Source organism: Phytophthora cinnamomi (assembly GCF_018691715.1).
Source record: "Phytophthora cinnamomi strain GKB4 chromosome Unknown Contig50, whole genome shotgun sequence".
In the NCBI taxonomy this organism is placed as follows: Eukaryota; Oomycota; class Peronosporomycetes; order Peronosporales; family Peronosporaceae; genus Phytophthora; species Phytophthora cinnamomi.
The window spans coordinates 1321007-1339835 of NW_027150983.1; the positions used below are offsets into that span (position 1 = coordinate 1321007).

Below are 18829 nucleotides of genomic sequence, written 5' to 3' on the forward strand. Positions count from 1 at the left end.
AACCAGCTGTAGCCCGACTTGTAGAAGCGGATGTGGTGTTCTCGATGTGTTAGGCCTACGAAAGAGGATGACGAGGGGCTTCCACGGTTTGTGAAACAACGGGCAGCGCCAGCAGCATCATAGCTCTTCACTGTGGTTGATCAATACTTAATATGGTGGGGTTTTCGAAGAGAGAGCTTTGTATGTTTTGGAATGTGGGATCTTCGTTGCAAAATGGATGTTAACTCCTGATGAGTGCAAGCTGGCGTTGAAGGATATTAAACGCCTAGTTTCCAGCCCAATAAGTATTATCGCGGGAAATGGGCAAGCATCGCCGTCAATCGAACGTGAACGAACTTGGCGAAGGAATGCAGTACATTGACAGAACACTCCAGGTTGATGTAAGCCGCGCTCATGGTGAATGTGAAATAAGGAATGGTGTCTGCGTACCAGTCGCTTCCGGGAGGCCCCGATCAGGCAACACATCAAGATTTGCCGATGTTTGAAACTTCAAAAGCTCTTTTAAAACGTGAAATGGTGCAAGGCTCAGTCATCGTTGCACTTATTGATGAGACGCTGTTTCATGTGTGCCCCGACTGTGTTGGTGGTAAAATCAATAAAAGCATGGGGAAAACGCTCGTACCACAACGCGGGAACGTGCTTTTTATGTTTTGACAGGATATAGTATTTGTACGGTACTGCATAACAATATTGATAAATTATTCCTGCAGAGGTATTCGCGGGAATCTTGCCCACACTGGATCTGGGTGTGTTGGGGACAAATATCACCTCCATTGCGACGTGTGTGTCAAGGAGATTCGCCAGAAACCTAATTCAATTGACACCGTAGCTGTCGAGGCTTTCATATGCACCGAGCGCCTGGTGGCGATGAACTCAAGCCGTGAGCTGACTGCCCACAAGCGTATGAAGCGCGTGAAGAGTATGATGAATGCGTGTGTGAGGGTTCCAGTAAAGTTTCTCGCTTGCGCAACTCGGTGAACAAGCATTGCACGCGCAATTGCCTGCGACACACAATGCTCGTAGACAGTGGTCGCGAGAGCCTAGACGAGAACGCAACGGGCGTCAGCGATGGTGACACCCAAAATATGGAAGAGAGCAGTACCCATGAGAATGTGGGGGTGTAGAGCATGGAGGGGGAGAGTAGGGGGGGGGGTAAGGATGAGCACAACCAGGAGGACAGCGCTGAGGACGAGAGGGGTGAAGAGGAGAGTACATTGGGCACTGAATTCAAATTGCAGAACAGTATTGTAGATGTGTAGAAAGTTTAATATGCACTTCAAAGCTTAAATTCCCGATTGATAAAAATCTGGTGACGGTGAGACACAATGCGGGAGAATGTCGAACGTGGAAATGCGCACTTGTTCATCTATTGGAACATATTTATGTGTCGGGACATAGATTGTACTGTCGATGTAGAACCCTGGTGGCTAACGGCGATCGTCCCATAGTTGATCCTTCTAACGGAAGGACAGTATCTGTGGAAACGCTGGAGCCCGTGTTCTGTACAGTTTGCCTACGCTTCCCGCTTTTGACCTTTCGAACTTGTCTGTGTGCTAGTTAATATTTTTTATTCCAGACAAGCGCATCCGAGTCGTTTTGCCTTCCGCGCGATGAGAACATGGTAGCAAGTTTCGAACTTAGTATAGAATTTGCAGCCGCACACACCGTTCTCAACATCAACGATCCACCCTTCCACCGGCATAACATCGAAGTGAGCATACCACAGCAACTAGGTCACGACATTGTTGTAAAGTGGAGCAGCACATGAACGCTGCTCCTGCACAAGAAGTGTGGACCCAAGACAGAGCTCATCGCCAGAGCGTTCTGAATCATCCACAGCCTCCGTGAAATGGACCACTAATTGCAGCGCACAGTTCTTGCATATCTTGCATATCTTGCTCATACCCTTTGGGTCTTTAGGAAGATGCTTCCCACGGCATAGCGTTGTATTTTAAGTTTTGCCAATGTCAACACGTCCTTTCGCTATCACTGACTCTGCGGTGTTGGCGGCTGCTGTCGTCGTCGTGGGATGGATATTAGTATTTGGAGTAGGGGTTGTGCCACAGCATCGTGAGTAGCGGTCATGGTTACTGTAAGAAGGTGCTGTATGCAAAAGCTTCGTCATCCAGTGCATTTTTCAAGATTGCGTTGAACGTCTCGCAAGGGGTTATTCGTGTTCGCATACCCCGACAGGTTTATAGGACACTTGTCGTCTCCAAGACCAGCTCTCTAGCCACTGCTCCGAGAAGTAATTTGTAAAATCTTTCAAGTGAGGCACCGCATTCCAGTCAGCCAGGACTTCGTCTTTCAGCTTGTAGTACGTATCCGTGGTCAGTGTATCGCATCATCCCATCACATACACAAAGAGGGGTGGCGGTGACCTAGATTTCGTAATATATCTATAGGATACCATACAACTAACTCGAAATCCGCCCGCGACAAAACTTTGGGACAAAATCTGACTTATTTTAGAATTCGGGTGTGTGGTGGTCGTCGACTCTCCTCCTGGGACTGGCCTCATTATCCTATTTTCACTATGGGGCGGAGACGGCACTGGAGTGCTTCTTAGCGTCTCCACCAGCGGACGAAGATGAACAAGAAGAGAAAAACACGAAGAAGCCAATGTCTCCTTTGCGGAGCGGCTGTAAAAGGTGCCTGGAAGAGCACGAGCTAAGCATCGAGATGATGGCATCCATCCAACATCACGAGCGATTTTTTAGCTTCGCTTGAAACATAATCGCCGCTCTCTGCAGCCATATGCGCTGAAGATGCCGCTGTTAAGAGCGCTGAGTAAGTGATAGGTATGCAACTCATCAATACATTGACATTGCATCAATAATCTATTTGTCTGTATATATGATATTTCAATTTCGTATTGTTGGTTTGTTTGGTGTGGTGTTCAATTATCTATTCTCGTTAGTTGCTAGCAATAGACAACAATGCAATATTCAGCAGCGCTGCCCCACACTCTCAGCTATCGTCACCGCAGCCCAACCGGTCACCGTCTGTGCTCCAGTAACTAATCCCGGGTCATAATCCATTTAAAGACTCAATTCTGCCCCCCCCCCCCCCCCCCCCCCCACGTTCAAACTTGAATATTTGGACTCCCAAACCCGAACAATTGCGATAGCGTTTGTACCCATTTGCCCTCATTGAAGAATCCTCCCACAACTGAAGAAGAGGAAGAAGCATGACCTCCGACTGGCAAGTGCTCCAGTTCCAGCCGTGGAACAGCGCGCCCGACGTGTCTTTCTGGCAGACGCTCACGGGCCTCAAGCTGGACAAGTTCCAGCTCGACGACCAGGCGCAGGTGCGCGCGTCCGCCCTGACGAGCAGCTCGAAGGACCTGTAAACTTATATAAATGTCCATGTTGCACTTACCCAGGTAATCAGGGGCTACTTCACGCCCGGGCGGTCGGAGAACGTGCCCGCCCGCTTCACCATCGACGAGAGCGCGTTCCCCAGCTCTGAGGGGGCGCAGACGGACGACCGCGCGCGCTACGAGTGGGGAGCGCCCGGGCTGCTCTTCAACACGAATACTCTGGAGGTGAGAGGGAGCTCCCTCCAGCTATTGCTGTGCCGTAGGTCTGTGTAAACTAATACTCCGTCGACAGGCCTTCAAGACTTTGGACAAGGCTAATGTGCTGAGAGACGCCGGGGACAGAATCCTGGACCTGGTTCTTAGTGGAGAGAGCGACGGCGCCTCTGTCGACCTTCTGAACAGCTTCGTGCTGATCACCTTTGCTGACCTCAAGAAGCACTCGTTCCTGTACTGGTTCGGCTTCCCGGCGCTGTCTCCGTCGACGCCGTTCCAGTACCGAGCGCCGCCAGCTGCGGTGTCGTCGGTGTTGTCCGCCCAGGAGCAGGTGCAGGCGCTTCGCGGTCTGCTGAAGCTGCGACGTGTGAACAGTGAAACAGGTGTGGTGGAGGGCAACTTTGCCCCGTTCTTCGTTGTCGAGCGGCTGGCTGAAAATGGCGACGGTGGACAGGTTGTGAGGGTTTTGGACGTCCAGAAGTGGAGGGCAGCTGATCACAACACCGACGGCGTGGTGGAAACGCTTTTCGGCTTTGTTGACCCGTGCCCGTTGAAGACGAACCCGGGGTGGCCGCTGCGCAACTTTTTGGCGCTGCTCACGGCACTTCCAGCTGAGAAAATGGACTCTTCACGCCCGCTCAAAATCATCTCGTTCCGTGAGCACGTTCATCAGTTTACTGAGGTGCCCGATGACTTTGTGTGGAAGAGTTCTGTGGTGTTTGAAATCAAGAGTGATCTGTCGTTCATGGCAAATGACCGATCTAGACAAGATGTGCGCGTTGTGGGATGGGAGGCCAACGTTCGCGGTAAAATGGGCCCTCGAATGATGGAGCTCGGTGGTATTCTGGATCCGATTCGCCTCGCAGAAACGTCGGTGGATTTGAACTTGAAGCTGATGCGGTGGCGTCAGCTGCCGTCGCTAGATTTGGAGTTACTCGCGCAGACGAAATGCCTACTACTCGGTGCAGGGACGTTGGGTTGCTACACTGCACGGAGTCTTCTCTCGTGGGGTTTCCGCAACATCACTTTTGTGGATAATTCTACGGTGAGCCACTCGAACCCGGTTCGCCAGCCGTTATTTGAATTCAATGACGTGGGGAAGCCGAAGGGTGAATGTGCAGCGAACGCCTTGAATCGTATTTTTCCGCTAGTGAACTCGCAAGCGGTGAATCTAACGATCCCAATGGCTGGACACGCCTTGAGCAGCCCACAACTAGTGGGGGAGGCCAAGGAGAGCCTCGAGACGGTAGAACAGCTGATTGAGTCGCACGATGTTGTTTTTTTGGGCACGGATTCTCGCGAAAGTCGCTGGCTTCCGACCGTGATTGCCTCGTCGAAAAAGAAACTGGTTCTGAATGCAGCCTTGGGCTTTGACAGCTATTTAGTCATGCGCCACGGCGTTCATCCTGGCCACGAACACGGTAACGCAACTACGCCATCACTAGGCTGCTACTTCTGTAACGACATCGTGAGCCCTCGCGACTCGCTGAAAGACCGCACGCTCGACCAAATGTGCACCGTGACCCGCCCAGGGCTTGCTCCAATTGCTGCAGCGACGGCTGTGGAACTTTTGGTCGCTGTGCTGCACTCCCCCCAAGGAAAGTATGTCGGTGCCGAGAAGCCGAGTGATGGCTCCGTTCCGATGGGTTATATACCGCATCAGCTCCGAGGATTCTTGAACGCATTCCAGAACATGGTGATCACTGGCGAAGCGTTTGACAAGTGCATTGCGTGCAGTTCCAAGGTGCTTGGTGCTTACAATGCTGACGCCCTGGGTTTACTGGAGAAGGCGTGCAATTCTACGGCTTATTTGGAGGAGCTCACGGGGCTCAATCAGCTTACGGAGGAGGCCGACTCGCTAATGATCGACCTTGAGGACAGCGACGAAGATGGCGACCTGATCTAAGAACGGCGGACAAGCCATTCTGCTGATTGGCAACAATAGGCACGACCGAAACCCATAATTATGTTGCAGGTTCGTTTCGCTGCTCAGACATTTGAGTAAACGCTTCCAGCGAATGTATTCGTCGCTGCTCGAAATGGCAACTCATGCACCAATGATCTATTCTACTGCTTGCTCCAATTCCTATCACTACTGCTTTGATTTTTCGTACTTCGACACATACTGGGACTGTTGCCGACCCAACATATCGCCTTTGTGCTTGAAAAGCGAGTCGACCAAGTGCAGATGTACCTGGTCTTCTGGTTATTCTACAATGTTTAAAGCCCACCAAAGCACGTGGGTAGGTCCGAGTATAGGACACCACCAACGGGGAATTCCTAACCGTTGCACTTACAGGCTACGACAACAGCTTCCAGTTTGCTTGACTATCGACTTCATCGGGATCAGCGGCAAACGGGAGTGGATATTCGTAGTAGGGGACAGTAGCATGCTCACAATGACGAAAGCCCGTATTATCTCACTTGCGGCAAGTCGCCGCAAGATAGACAGCCGGCAAGAGGACCTTGGATCGTAAGAGCGCCAGTGGTAAGCCCAAAGGCGAAAAGCGACGCAGTTGACATTTAAGTTTACATTGTTTCAACCCATCGCCAAGTTTACCATACAGACAGAACGAACAGTTTTACTGAACGCGTTTTGTGCCTTCACACTATTTTGCACCATAGTCATGACATAACTGCCACGGAAATCAATTGCTGCAGCTACAAAAAACTCTGCCCCACAAAGCCTACAGCAAGGAAGAGCAAGTATGCTGTATCACAGACAGCAACTCAACCCGTCCCCGCCACGTACCCTCGTGTCTATCTCTGTAAATAATTTCCCCTGGTCGCTCCCATTGGTCCTATTTTGCTTCTCCCATTCGTCAAAATCATGTTACGCAGCACACTTCCGTAAATACTTGTGAATGGACAGCGCGACGTACGTTTCGCCCCCTCTCGCTCAGAACCGAGAAGCGCCAAGAAGCAACAAGCAGGCCAGGCCTCTCTGTCTCGCTTCCTTCCTCTCCCCCCCCGCCCCCTCAACGTCGACAATGTCCGCCCCCGCCAACGCCGCCGACGACCAGGTGGAGCTGTTCAAGGTCAAGAAGCTCATCAAGTCCCTGCAAGCCGCTCGCGGGTGCGTTCTCCACAAAACTTGTTTTTTTTTCCCTCTAAACCCACAATGTACCCATCTCTAACCCGTATTTGCCACTCCTCTCTAACCCGTACGTACGCCACGACACCAGCAACGGCACGAGCATGATCTCGCTCATCATCCCTCCGAAGCAGCAGATCCCGCTCATCTCCAAGATGCTGGCGGACGAAATGGGCACGGCCTCCAACATCAAGTCGCGCGTGAACCGGCTGTCGGTGCTGGGCGCCATCACGTCCACGCAGCAGCGGCTCAAGCTCTACAGCAAGTGCCCGCCCAACGGACTCATCATCTACTGCGGCACGATCATCACGGACGAGGGCAAGGAGAAGCGCGTGAACATCGACTTCGAGCCCTTCCGCCCCATCAACACGTCGCTCTACATGTGCGACAACAAGTTCCACACGGAGGCGCTGGGCGAGCTGCTGCAGGACAACGACCGCTTCGGCTTCATCGTCATGGACGGCAACGGCGCGCTCTACGGCGCCGTGTCCGGCAGCAACCGCGAGATCCTGCACAAGTTCTCGGTGGACCTGCCCAAGAAGCACGGCCGCGGTGGCCAGTCGGCGCTGCGTTTCGCGCGCCTGCGCCTCGAGAAGCGCCACAACTACGTGCGCAAGGTGGCGGAGACGGCCACGCAGATGTTCATCACGAACGACCAGCCCAACATCTCGAACCTCGTGCTGGCCGGCTCGGCCGACTTCAAGAACGAGCTCAACGGCAGCGACCTGTTCGACAAGCGCCTCGCGGCTATTGTGGTCAAGGTGGTGGACGTCTCGTACGGAGGAGAGAACGGCTTCAACCAGGCCATTGAGCTCGCTGCCGAGACGCTCGCCAACGTCAAGTTCGTGCAGGAGAAGAAGCTCATTGTCAGCTACATGGAGGAGATCGCCCAGGACTCGGGCAAGTACTGCTTCGGCGTGGGCGACACCATGAAGGCGCTGGACCTGGGCGCCGTCGAGACGCTCATCCTGTGGGAGGACCTGCCGCACCACCGCTACGTGCTGCGCAACGAGTCGACGGGCGCCGAGACGGCCAAGATCCTGTCGCCGTCCGAGGAGACGGTGGACTCGAACTTCGTGGACGCCGAGACCGGCGCCAAGCTCGAGACCGTGGAGCGCGTGCCGCTCGTCGAGTGGTTCGCGAACAACTACAAGCAGTTCGGCACCACGCTCGAGTTCGTGACGTCGCGCTCGCAGGAGGGCTCGCAGTTCTGCCAGGGCTTCGGCGGCATCGGCGGCATCCTGCGGTGGAAGGTGGACTTCATGGAGATGGACTACGAGTTCGACGACGACGACGACGACTTTGACGAGGACGCGTTCATGTAGAAGTAATTATTGCGTGACGCTTTGCGCTTAGTTAGGACAACAAAGCGTCACGCACCGTGGCGCTGCGGGAGGAACGAGCGCAACCTGAAGACAAAGAACAAGACTGCATTTTTACCCGGCGCAGCTCGTCCTCGAAGGGGACGCCGCAATAGATTTTCGAGCAGCCGCAGCAGGGAGGAGCAGAGCAGAGCAGCGGCTGAACCAGACGAGCTGTAAACAAACACCCAGTGAGGCGAGGAATACACGACAGATTCCATGCTGACTGACTGACTTGTCTCGAGTGCGGCAGATGCGGATGCAGTGGGGTAGGGAGGAGGCCGACTAACCTGTGCGTTCTTGTGGTCCGGATTAAGCCAAGCAGCGACTCGACAGCGCAGAGCGAAACGGCCATGGCGGACGACGTGGACGAGACCCCCGTCGAACGCATGGAAGGCAACGTGGATGAGGTGCAGGAGGCGCGCGAGCAGCAGGCGGCGGCGTGTTTGCAGCGGATGTTCCGGTGTCGGAAGGCGCGACACCGGCTGCGGCAGATGCTGGCGTCCGTCTTCGAGAAGTTTTACGACGCCGAGTCGGGGCTCTACTACTACCTGGACAAGCGCACGGGCGAGACTACGTGGGATAAGCCCCGTGCGCTTCGAGGAGATGACGATATTGGGTTGACAGCGGTGTACGACGGGAAGGAAGAGGCCACGTCGGAAGCTGAGTCCACAGGAGAACCGAACTTGCTCAAGGTGGTTGACCTGGACAAGGACGAAGTTAAAGGGGACAACGAGGAGGATGGAGACGAGGAAGCAGAGGAAAACGGTGAGGAAGGCGGAGATAAAGCTGAAGAGAAGTATCTGGGATACTCGGCGCAGGAGTTGGAGTTGGCTCGGGAGCAGTTCGCGAACTACGACACGGATTCCAGCGGGTCTATCAACGCCACAGAGCTCCACAAGCTGTTCACGAGTCTCGGCGAGCAGCTTACGTTGAAGAATGTGCGGGAGCTCATCAAGGCTGTTGACACTGACGGCAATGGCGAAGTGGACTTCGACGAGTTCTTGCATCTCCTGCGCAATCAGCTAGACAAGAACCAGTACTCGGCGTCGCTAACGTTGGCGTTGATGTTTGGACCCAAGGAGCTAGCAAAACTGAAGCAGCAGTTCATGGTGCTCGACCTTGATGGCAGTGGTGCCATCGATGAAAACGAGTTGCAGCAGCTGGTGAAGAAGCTCGGTCGTCGCGCGGATGAGTTCGACCTTCCCGCCATGCTGCGCGAGGTCGATGCCGACGGCAGCGGAAGCATCGGCTTCAACGAGTTCTTGCAGATTGTGGCTACTATGACGAAGGATGATGGACCCAAGTCGGCTTTTGCGGCGCTGCTGGATCTCGGTATCGCCCAGGGACTGCTCAACGGTCTGGACGAAGTCGTGAAGGCTTCACGACAGAAGTTATTCGAGTTGCTCAATGCCGACTTCATTGCCGAGCAGAAACGTCTTGCACTCAAGCGTGAGCGTCGCCGGCGTCAAGAAGAAGAGCGACAGCGTCAACTTGCAAAAGACCGCGAGCTGTACGCGAAGCATCAGGCAGAACTCGCTGCACTCGAACGCGCTCGACACGCGCAAATTGAAGGCTTGATGATTGAAGTGGAGTTCGAAGGAGATGGCCGCAACTTTCCGATCCCAGGTCAATTCGCGCGTGTGCACTATGTCGCCAGCTTCGAGCGTACAGGGGAGGTGTTCGAATCGACTCGAGCGCGATGCAAGAGCGCGCTTGAGTTTTGCGTTGGCGCTGGACACACCATCGCGGGCTTCGACCTCGCTTTGCAGCGCATGAGTGTCGGCGAGACGTCTCGAGTTGTCATTGCTCCTGTGTTGGCCTACGGCATGAAAGGCCGACCGCCGCGCATCCCGCCCAACGCTGCGCTTGTGTTCCGCATCGAGCTGATTAGTATCAAGGAGAAGCTTCAACCGTCGATGGGCATGACCGCCGTGACGCCCGTGCAGCGACTACGGAATAGATAGTTTCACCAGGCAAATGAACACCTGGCTGGACAGAACAAGCGTATGGATTGCCACTAGGAACTCCCGACACCTTGGCCACAACGCCGGGCAGCGAGACGATTGGCATTGACGCGACGTGGCCACGCTTAGGCGGTCAAAAGTTCAGCCTCCGAACACATTGTGGCGAGTTCGACTGGCCCTTTACACATCGTTGAGCACGGGGTTGGCTCCGAAACAAGAATCGAATCGGCCGCTGACTTATTCGAGTTGACCATTTGATATCTAATCACCTCAAGCTCAAGTCCACCAGATCATAGTCATGCCGATGGACAAAGGCAGCGTCGTCGCCTGTTTGATCCCGCGTTGCTTTCGGCGAAGGCAAACCCCACCAAAGTCCGAGTCGGCTGGGAACATTTTTGAAGAACGCATGAAGCAGCGACTGAAGAAGCAAAACAAACGATCATCCCGGGTGACACGCACCCAACCACGCTCTGTTGAGGAGGAGTTTGCTACGTTCGACCTACTAGCTGCAAGAGACCGATCCGTTGCCATCAAGTACGCGAACAGAATCCGCAAAGAGCAGTGGCCGCATGTTCTGAGCTGGGATTCGGTCGAGGATACCTACATCAGTCCTCCGTCATCTGTAGGGGCCGAGGCCGGTGGCGTCATCGGTACAACACACACGACGATCACGCTAGAGTACGACCCAGAGACCTCGAGCAGGTACACAGCGCTGCTCACACGACAAGACATTTCTGAAGAAGCTGCGTTCCGTTTATACCAGCTCGCCGATTTGGACATGCGCAATTCGACACCATCGTTCGTGTACCAAGTGCCGCGAGAATCTGCTAGGGAATGGAGTACAGCCACTACGAAAGGGAGTGTGGAGGAATTTCCACTGTGACGACAACGAGGTTGACCCCTGCAGACTACAGTCACATCTGCTATGACTGGAGTGCCAGAAGGAGATCATGTTCACCACAATGAAAAGCATCGACACGAAAAAATATCAGTCCACTTGTGAATCGTCTTATGGTGTTCGTATAGGGATCTTTACTCCTGCAGATTGTGGATACCGTGCCTAGTCTGAAAAATGCCAATGACTAGATAACTCCAGTGGAGCGCACATTTGGCACACTGGCTAAGGGCATGCATGAACAACGATAGTAAATTGGATGTCAATAAAACTGCACCAAGCATATGAGCGTTGGCCCACAAATCCTGCCCAGAGTATCTTGATGTCAATCGCAGACTCGAGTGTGCGTCTTTGGCATGTGGAGGTCGCCCTCGCCGCGCGGAAGCTGCTGTCGCTGGGATGTGCGTACGACGTTCGCTATGCGCTGCCTTGCGACCACATTGACGGACTGAAGCTCCGAGACTTTGGGCTGAATGTCGCCGCTGTTTTGAACTCGCACGTCTTCCACGTGACCAAGACATCGAGCGCGCAGCCTCGTTTCCCCGTGGAGCTCAACGACAAAGTAGCAGGCAACTTCACGGACGATAACGTCCCTATCTGCAGCATTGAAGCAGGTGACTACGTAGTGGGGATGGGTGTCAAGGATTTCCTCATATGTCCTCGAAATCTGGAGCAAGTGGGGCAGGATGTGGCTGCACTAGGGGCAGAGATCGATATCAAGATGGAGCAGAACAATCATGCCACGAAGGCGATCGTGTTCCACTTCATACTCATGGGGGAATTCGTGCGGAGAACGCGAGACTAGACCGCACACCTGGCACTATCTTGCGCATTCTCGACGAAGTCGAGGCTAGTTGTGCTCAACTTTTGACACGGTATCAAGTGCTGACCAAGCAAATTCAACCTGCTGGCGAGTTGGAATCCACGAAGGACATGCTAACGTGCGTGAAGTTCACCAGCTACGGGATCCGAAAACGTTTGATGGAGGATAGGAGGTTCCAGTCAGCCGAGACATTTCGAAAATGGTATGCGGCGATCATGAATGACGAAGAGCAGGACAAAACGAGCAAGATGGAGTCACATAGGACATGACACTAGATTCGATGCAAAAGAGTTTAGACCACAACCGCGTCTAAGTTCCTCGTTGCTGCCGAAGAAACAAGTCGAGCTTAAACGGGATGCTGTACCTGAGACGCAGCTCAGTGAGCAGCCTGGTACTGGTGCAATGACTCCAACTTCGGTGGGAAGTGAAGCTGTAGCTATCGCCACTCCAGCCCTATCCAAAGAAGGACAATATGAAGTTGATGTAGTTGCTTTCCCCCAAGTTATGGCGTAGAAGACGGTCGATCGTATCTTCTCGCTCTGGGCGACCCCAATGCTGACATTATGCGGTTGCGCAAGTCACTGGAGCAGCTAACAAGTACTGCTCAGAACGCATCGTTATTGGCTCGAAACAAAGAGTTTATCCTGGCTACGCGCCTGAAGGCAAGTTCATTCCCAAAATCACTGTAGCGACGCGATCTACAGTGACGACACTTGGGCACGCGCTCGCGCCCGTCGTCCGTCTCGAAGTCGCGGCGGGCAGACTCGTCCGTCGGCGCTTGCTCAGCCACGAGAGCCGGGCTCGATGCCCGGGTATGATCAGCCCCGGGCTGACCAACTTGCGCCTCTCCACGACCGGGTGACCGCAGTGGAGCATCTTCAGGGCGCTGAGTTCGCCGCCCTGAAACAGGAGCTGGCGAACCAGAAGGCCAGGTCGCGGCGGTCTCGCAGACCGCCTCGAATATCCAGGTCGAGTTGGGGACCATGAAGGGGTTGCTCCAGTGCGTCCGCGTGTTGGAGGAGAGGCTGCTCGTCGCCGAACCCAATGCTTCCGCTTCTGCCTCGGCTTCTGCCGGGGCTTCGGGCCAGCCGAGCTAGGTGGCTCGTGCTGCAGGTACGGCTTCTGCCGCCCGACGTAAATGGTCGGATAGAGGCGCATGCTAGACGGTATGTCTAGCGTGTGAGCGTTGCTGAGCCGTGCCAACATAGTAGACGACCCGATGAAGCGCGGAGCAAGCTTACTTGCTCCGAAATCCGAAACGGCATGTTTAGGCAGGTTTTGTGTAGCTAACAGAACCAATGAACTAACTTTGAATTCATTTGTGTTGCCTCTGCCCACATTGTCTGCATTCAGCTTGTGTTGATCATCAGAAACTGCTATTGTGTCTTGGACAAACCGAATTACGGCTTGGCTGCGATTAATAAAGTCGAACGAGTCCGAGCTGAAGTCGTTCAGCTCGCTCTCCGCTAGAGGCCCGGCCTCTGCGTAGTTCTTTGCGGTGTCTGCGCCCTGCGTAGACCCACGGCTCTTGTTGTTTGTAGCGTCTATGTCCTGCACAGGCTCGTTCGTCTTATCCTTGTTGCTGGAGGGGTCTGCGCAGAGCGCAGACCCGTGTTATATTTTCTTGGCAAGGTCTGCGCAAGGCGCAGACCTGTGCATCTTGTTCCTTGTTGCTGCAGCTGACACTGTGCATGTGTCAGCGGTTTTCTGCGGCTACTGTGTTGCTGTCGTAGATCCACCCCCTCTTAAGTTGGAGCCACCACTCCGAGTAAACCCAACAGTCGTGGATGCCGCATGGCATTCACGCAGAACGATGTGTGTCTGGTCGAGGCATGCACTGAGTTATTGATGGCAAACTCTGTCATCGATAAGCACTCGCTCCAGTATTGGAACGAGTGAGCGTAGCTGTTCAAAATGTCGACGAGCACGCGGTTTACGCGCTCGGTTAGGCCGTCCGTCTGCGGATGATCCGCAGTCGACATTGAAAGCAGGCTCCCAAGAAGTGTAAACACTTCTTGCCACAGGTGCGCTGGTCTCTGTCCGACACGATGTCGGTTGGCATGCCATGGTGTTTGAACACCATGTCAACGAACCGACGGGCCGTCTGCTTCGCGGTCACTTCTGCCGGCACCGCAGCAAGATGCACCATCTTGCTGCAGCGGTCGACGAAGACCACAACACCGGTATTCCTCTGCTGTCCGGGGGAAGACCAAAGATGAAGTCCAAAGACATGGACTTCCAACACTCCGACGGAGTCGGTAGTGATTGTAACGGACCCTGCGCGAATGGCGCAGGCTTTACGCGCTGACACACCTCGCAAGCATGGACGTAATTGCGCACCCACTTATACCGGTGGTGCCAGTAGAAGTCGCGCGTGAGAAGGACGTATGTCTTCTCACGTCCGAGATGTCCCGCAGTCGGGGCATCATGATACTCGTACATGATCCTGAGTCGCAGGTCATGGTCATTCGGCACGACAACGCGATCCGCGTTGTCGTCGACTGCATTGTAAAGCAGTAGTCCTTCGTGCACACGAAAGCGGTGTGCACGCGCTCGAAGGTGCTTGGGCAGTTTCTGACGGGACTTGTCAGAAAGCGCTGTGCCATAGGCCAGCAAGAGTTTCGTGTCCGCGTCGTGCGCGTACGCGGCCTTCACATCGTCCAACAGAGGCGACGTGGGTGTGCTCGATCGCACGGCGTCAATGGCATTGACGTCAGCAGGTTCTACGTAGTCCGGCCGACGTGATAACGCGTCGGCCACCACATTTAATCTTTCGGGTTTGTATTCGACCCGGAAGTTATACTCTGCAAAGAATGAGAGCCATCTCGCCATTCTTTGTGATATGTGTGGCGGCTTCACTGCGGTGCGCAGTGATGCATGGTCGGTGTAGACCACGAATGGTCTACTTCCAAGTAGATAAACTCGGAACTTTGCGAGTGCGTATTTCATGGCAAGGAGTTCCTTGTCATATACCGGATAATTACGCTCAGCTGGCTTCAGCTGACGTGACTGGTAATAGACGACACGATCACGGCCCTCGTGATCGTACTGCATCAACGCACATCCGATCGCGCAGTCGGATGCGTCACATATGATGTGGAATGGACGATCTTGGTCAGCCACTGCCAAGATCGGCGCCTCAGTCAAGCCCGCTTGACTGCGTCGAATGCCTTTTGGCAATCGGGTTTCCAATTCCACACAGCTTCCATCTTAAGAAGCTGTGACAGCGGGCGGATCTTGCCCGCGTAATCCTCCACGTACTTGCACAAGTACGTGGCCAAGCCAAGGAACTGCCTCAGTTCCTTGACACTTGAAGGCGTTGGCCATTCATTGATCACTCTGACCTTTTCCGGGTCAGGGCGAACACCATTCTTTCCTACGAGACACCCGAGGACGGGTATCTCGCTCGCCCCGAAGATACACTTCTTCAGGTTCGCGTAGAGCTTATGCTTTCGCATAAGCTCAAGTAGCTTCCGGAGATGTACCCTGTGCATCTCTACGTCGGTCTTCCCGTCCACAGCCCGGCTGTGGATGAACACATCGTCGAAGTAGCTCGGTGCGAAGTCGCGCACCGAGCGCAACAAGTGCGTCACGCACCTGTTGAAGGTCTCAGGGGCGTTCTTAAGCCCCTGTGGCATTACCAGCCATTCCCAGAGCATGCCGCTCGGCGTGCTCACTGCCGTGAGAGGGATATCGCTCTCACGCATTAGGATCTGATAGAATCCGTCTCGCACTGTAAACGGTGCTCCCGGCCATCGAATCGATGATAACATCTTTTCGCGGTATCAGCGTCTGCGCCGGTACCGTCGCATCGTTCAACTTGTTATACGCATGAACGATGCGCCATCCGCCCTGTGGCTTCTTGACACAGAGCGTCGGAGCATTGTGCGGGGACTTTGATTCCCGCACTTGTCCTGCTTTACGACGACTTTCAAAGAAGTCGTCGATCGCTTTTACTTGCTCTCGCGGCAGTGGCCACTGCCGCGTGACACAGTACTTCGTGCCCGGCACGAGATCAATCTCGTGCTGAATGCCCTTATCCTGCGGAAGCTCCGCAGGAATCGCTTCCGGGAGTACGTCTTTGTACTCCCTCGACAATTCGTAATAGGGACTCGACTTCAGCGAGTCCCAACCTTGTTCCTCGAAGCGCTTTCGCTTCGTCTTCGCACTGAGAGTGTCTTCACTCTCAGTGGTACTTCCCATGAAGAGCTGCCTCAGCTCTTCGCTCTCGCTCTCCGTTCTTTCGCTGTTCGAAAGAACGCAGACCTGCTCGATGCGTCCATCGTGCAAGTCGCGCGTGAAGCGCTTCCAGCTCATGGCTGGAAGCGAAGTCAACTCCGACGCCGTCGTCGGAGGACTAGCGAGTTCCATGTCACGATACTGGAATCCAGTATCGGTGCGCGTCAAGACGCTTAGCGTCTCGACGTCCGGCGTCACCGCCCCAGTCTGCCCAGCAGACTGTTCTTGTTGCGTCTCGGTCCCGGACCGAGACTTGCGCAGCGTTCTCCGCTAGCGCCGTCTTCTTGTTGTGCGGAGCCCGGCTCCGCACAGTTGTTCTTCTGGTCCAGGTCCGGCCGTGGACTGTTGTTCGCCGGCGGACCCTGTCCGCGGGCGCGCGGTGTCAAGCCCGGCTTGACCGCCTTTTCCTTCGTGCAGCCCGGCTGCACGGTAATGTGTCCCTTCGCCGGCAGACCCTGTCTGCGGGCGCGCGATATCAAGCCCGGCTTGATCGCATGGCGCTTCGTCGTGCAGCCCGGCTGCACGACAGCATGCAAATTGCGTCAGTACGGGGCGTTTGCAACCGTCCGTACTGTTTGCAGCGTCAACTCCCGGAGTTGACACGCCGTTGTCACCTCGACGCCAGTCATTGGCGGAGCCCCTCATGACCGAGGGTGCGTCGGCTCCCGGAGCCGACGCGTCGTCATCGACCTGACCTCTTCGGATCAGAGAACTGTTCCTTACACACTTGAACGTGAGTGTTGGTTCCTGGAACCAGCACATCTTTTTCTTGTGACGTCGGAAGCATTGCCGACGTGGATTCCACTTGTGCGCGCCCTCGTGCACTCCTTGGGCACTCCGGGACAGCAGCGTTAAGCGCTGTCTCAACTGGTGAGCCGCGCGCACCTGTTGGTGCGTGCGCTGCGGTAACAGGGCCATCGCTCTCTGTTCCGCTGTCGCGTCCGAAGCGCACTAGCATGCGCTTCTTCCAATGTGTTACCGGATCATGCCGTGGCTTGCACGGCATGTCCATTACCACGTCGAACTTATCGTCCAGGTCCAGGACGATAAAGCGTTCGACAAACACTCGTTGTTAGTAAGAGAAGCGCACGTTCACGATGCGCTTCTTGGTCTTCACGATGGCACCTGTTGCCAATCGAACTTCCAAAAGAATTCGAGGTACATTTACCTCCTCGAAGTCAAGACTCGGCAGGCTCCGTAGTCGAACAAAGTTGTTCGACGCGCCTGAATCCACCAAAGCTCGAAGAGAGTTACTCGTTCTCTTCGAGTAAATCTTCAAGATGACTAGGTTCGGCCTGTCATCTTGCTTCTTGCAGCGAGAGCTAGTCTCACTGGGGGCTGCAGTCCTCGGTGTCGCGTGCCCGATGTCGGCATGCGGGACTGCATTACCAGTAGGGCGCCCCGCGCCTACTGGATGTTCGCGTTTTTTGCTGGTCCGCGGCGATGCCTAGCATCGCCACGACGGCCACCTCCAGGGGGCATGGGAGCTGTACACTCCCGTGCAAAGTGACCGATCCTTCCGCAACGGAAGCATCGCACGTTAACCTCCCTGCTGCTGGTAGCCAGCGGCCGTTGCGTTCAAGAGGTCCATTTGCTCCGGACCTCCCGTCTTCACTGCCGGGCGCGGTTGCGGCCTCGGCGTGTTCGCATGCAGATTTGTCTGCCGCAGGCTAAACTCTTCATGTATGGCAAGAGTGATTGCAGCTTCGAGAGTACTCGCGTACTCTCGGAAGAGGTAGATCTTCACGGGCCCATATCTCAATCCTGTCATGAACGCGACGACCTTGGTCGCCTCGTCAATTGGATTGGTCACGATATTTGATACCAAGTATCGTGCACGCTGCGCGTAAGCATGGACGTCATGCTTACCCTGCTAAAGGTCGAGGAACTCCGCCCTCGACCGGAACTCGTTTTGTGGGGGCTCAAACGCTTGTTTGGGCTCCTCTTTGAACACTTCGTACGTGCTGAAACACGTAGGATCGGAGAGTCGGCGTCCGTACGCCCAACTCCTCGCTCGTCCGCCAGGGCAAGACATGGCCAACGCGACCTTCGACGGCGGGTCGACAATGCGTCGAGCCGCTATGTCTGTGTCGAGCTCGACAAGCCACCGGAGGAGAGGCTCGCCCTCTCTTCCCACGTAATTGCTTACGCTCAAGTTCAAGGATTGAGCACGCAGTGTCGTCCCTGACAACGCCGTCACTGAGGAAGCGGCATCACGCTGTTCCTTCATGATGAATCCTGGAGCGACACCATATTGCTCTGTCGGCGATAGTGTACGCAGCACTGTAGCTATCGCCCCTCTCCAATGACTTTTGACAGTCGTTGAAGAGCTTTCCACTCTGGGTCAGACAGGTGGGGGCAGTCTGCGCGTGCAACATGCGTTGCAGGCGTATTGGAGCTCTCCATGGGCACCTCCGTGCTCATGTGGTTCTCGGCTCCGCGTTCGTACACCTTGCAGCGGGGCTGCCGTAGCTTACGTAAGAGGAAGACGGGTTAGACTCACCTATTCTTAGCTAAGGATAGCAGTCGTTCTAATACCAGAACTAGTACAAGCCCATACACCCTGCCAACTTCAAGAGTCAACACAGGACTCTTATCTGTAAATCTCAAACTGAATATTTTTTTCTTTGTCTTGGTGTAAATGTATGACGCTCACTATCTAGCATAGTGAGCCCTAGTCCCTTGTATATCCATTGGCTATAAACCCATCTACTGATGTTTCTACTGATGTCGGTTAAGATGTGTCCCACACTCTGTAGCCATCGGGTAATCTTCGTGTAAACCCGTTACAGCCTCCCTCGTCAAAACATGGACACGTAGTTTCCACGCCTAATGGTATCAACCGTGTGCTCTCGTTCCATCAAGAACCTGTCTCAAGCTGGTCAATCCACATCGCGTGGACGACCCAGAGAACC

At 54.6% G+C, this 18829-nt stretch overlaps 4 protein-coding genes across 4 annotated transcripts; all 4 read left to right on the plus strand.

Moving 5' to 3' along the window:
• Positions 1–3190: 3190 nt before the first annotated feature.
• On the plus strand, positions 3191–5441 carry IUM83_06708 (E1-like protein-activating enzyme Gsa7p/Apg7p; the record flags this gene model as incomplete). Its single annotated transcript, XM_067930938.1, has 3 exons — positions 3191–3310; positions 3386–3547; positions 3615–5441. 3 exons carry the CDS (start codon positions 3191–3193, stop codon positions 5439–5441), a joined length of 2109 nt encoding a protein of 702 aa, XP_067789889.1.
• Positions 5442–6525: 1084 nt separating this feature from the next.
• On the plus strand, positions 6526–7954 carry IUM83_06709 (eukaryotic peptide chain release factor subunit 1; the record flags this gene model as incomplete). Its single annotated transcript, XM_067930939.1, has 2 exons — positions 6526–6611; positions 6721–7954. The coding sequence occupies 2 exons, from the start codon at positions 6526–6528 to the stop codon at positions 7952–7954; spliced, it is 1320 nt and encodes a 439-aa protein (XP_067789757.1).
• A 389-nt stretch (positions 7955–8343) lies between these two features.
• Positions 8344–9957, plus strand: IUM83_06710 (peptidyl-prolyl isomerase; the record flags this gene model as incomplete). The annotated part of the gene is made up of 1 exon (XM_067930940.1): positions 8344–9957. One exon carries the CDS (start codon positions 8344–8346, stop codon positions 9955–9957), a length of 1614 nt encoding a protein of 537 aa, XP_067789601.1.
• A 1217-nt stretch (positions 9958–11174) lies between these two features.
• Positions 11175–11657, plus strand: IUM83_06711 (uncharacterized protein; the record flags this gene model as incomplete). The annotated part of the gene is made up of 1 exon (XM_067930941.1): positions 11175–11657. One exon carries the CDS (start codon positions 11175–11177, stop codon positions 11655–11657), a length of 483 nt encoding a protein of 160 aa, XP_067789602.1.
• Positions 11658–18829: the final 7172 nt, after the last annotated feature.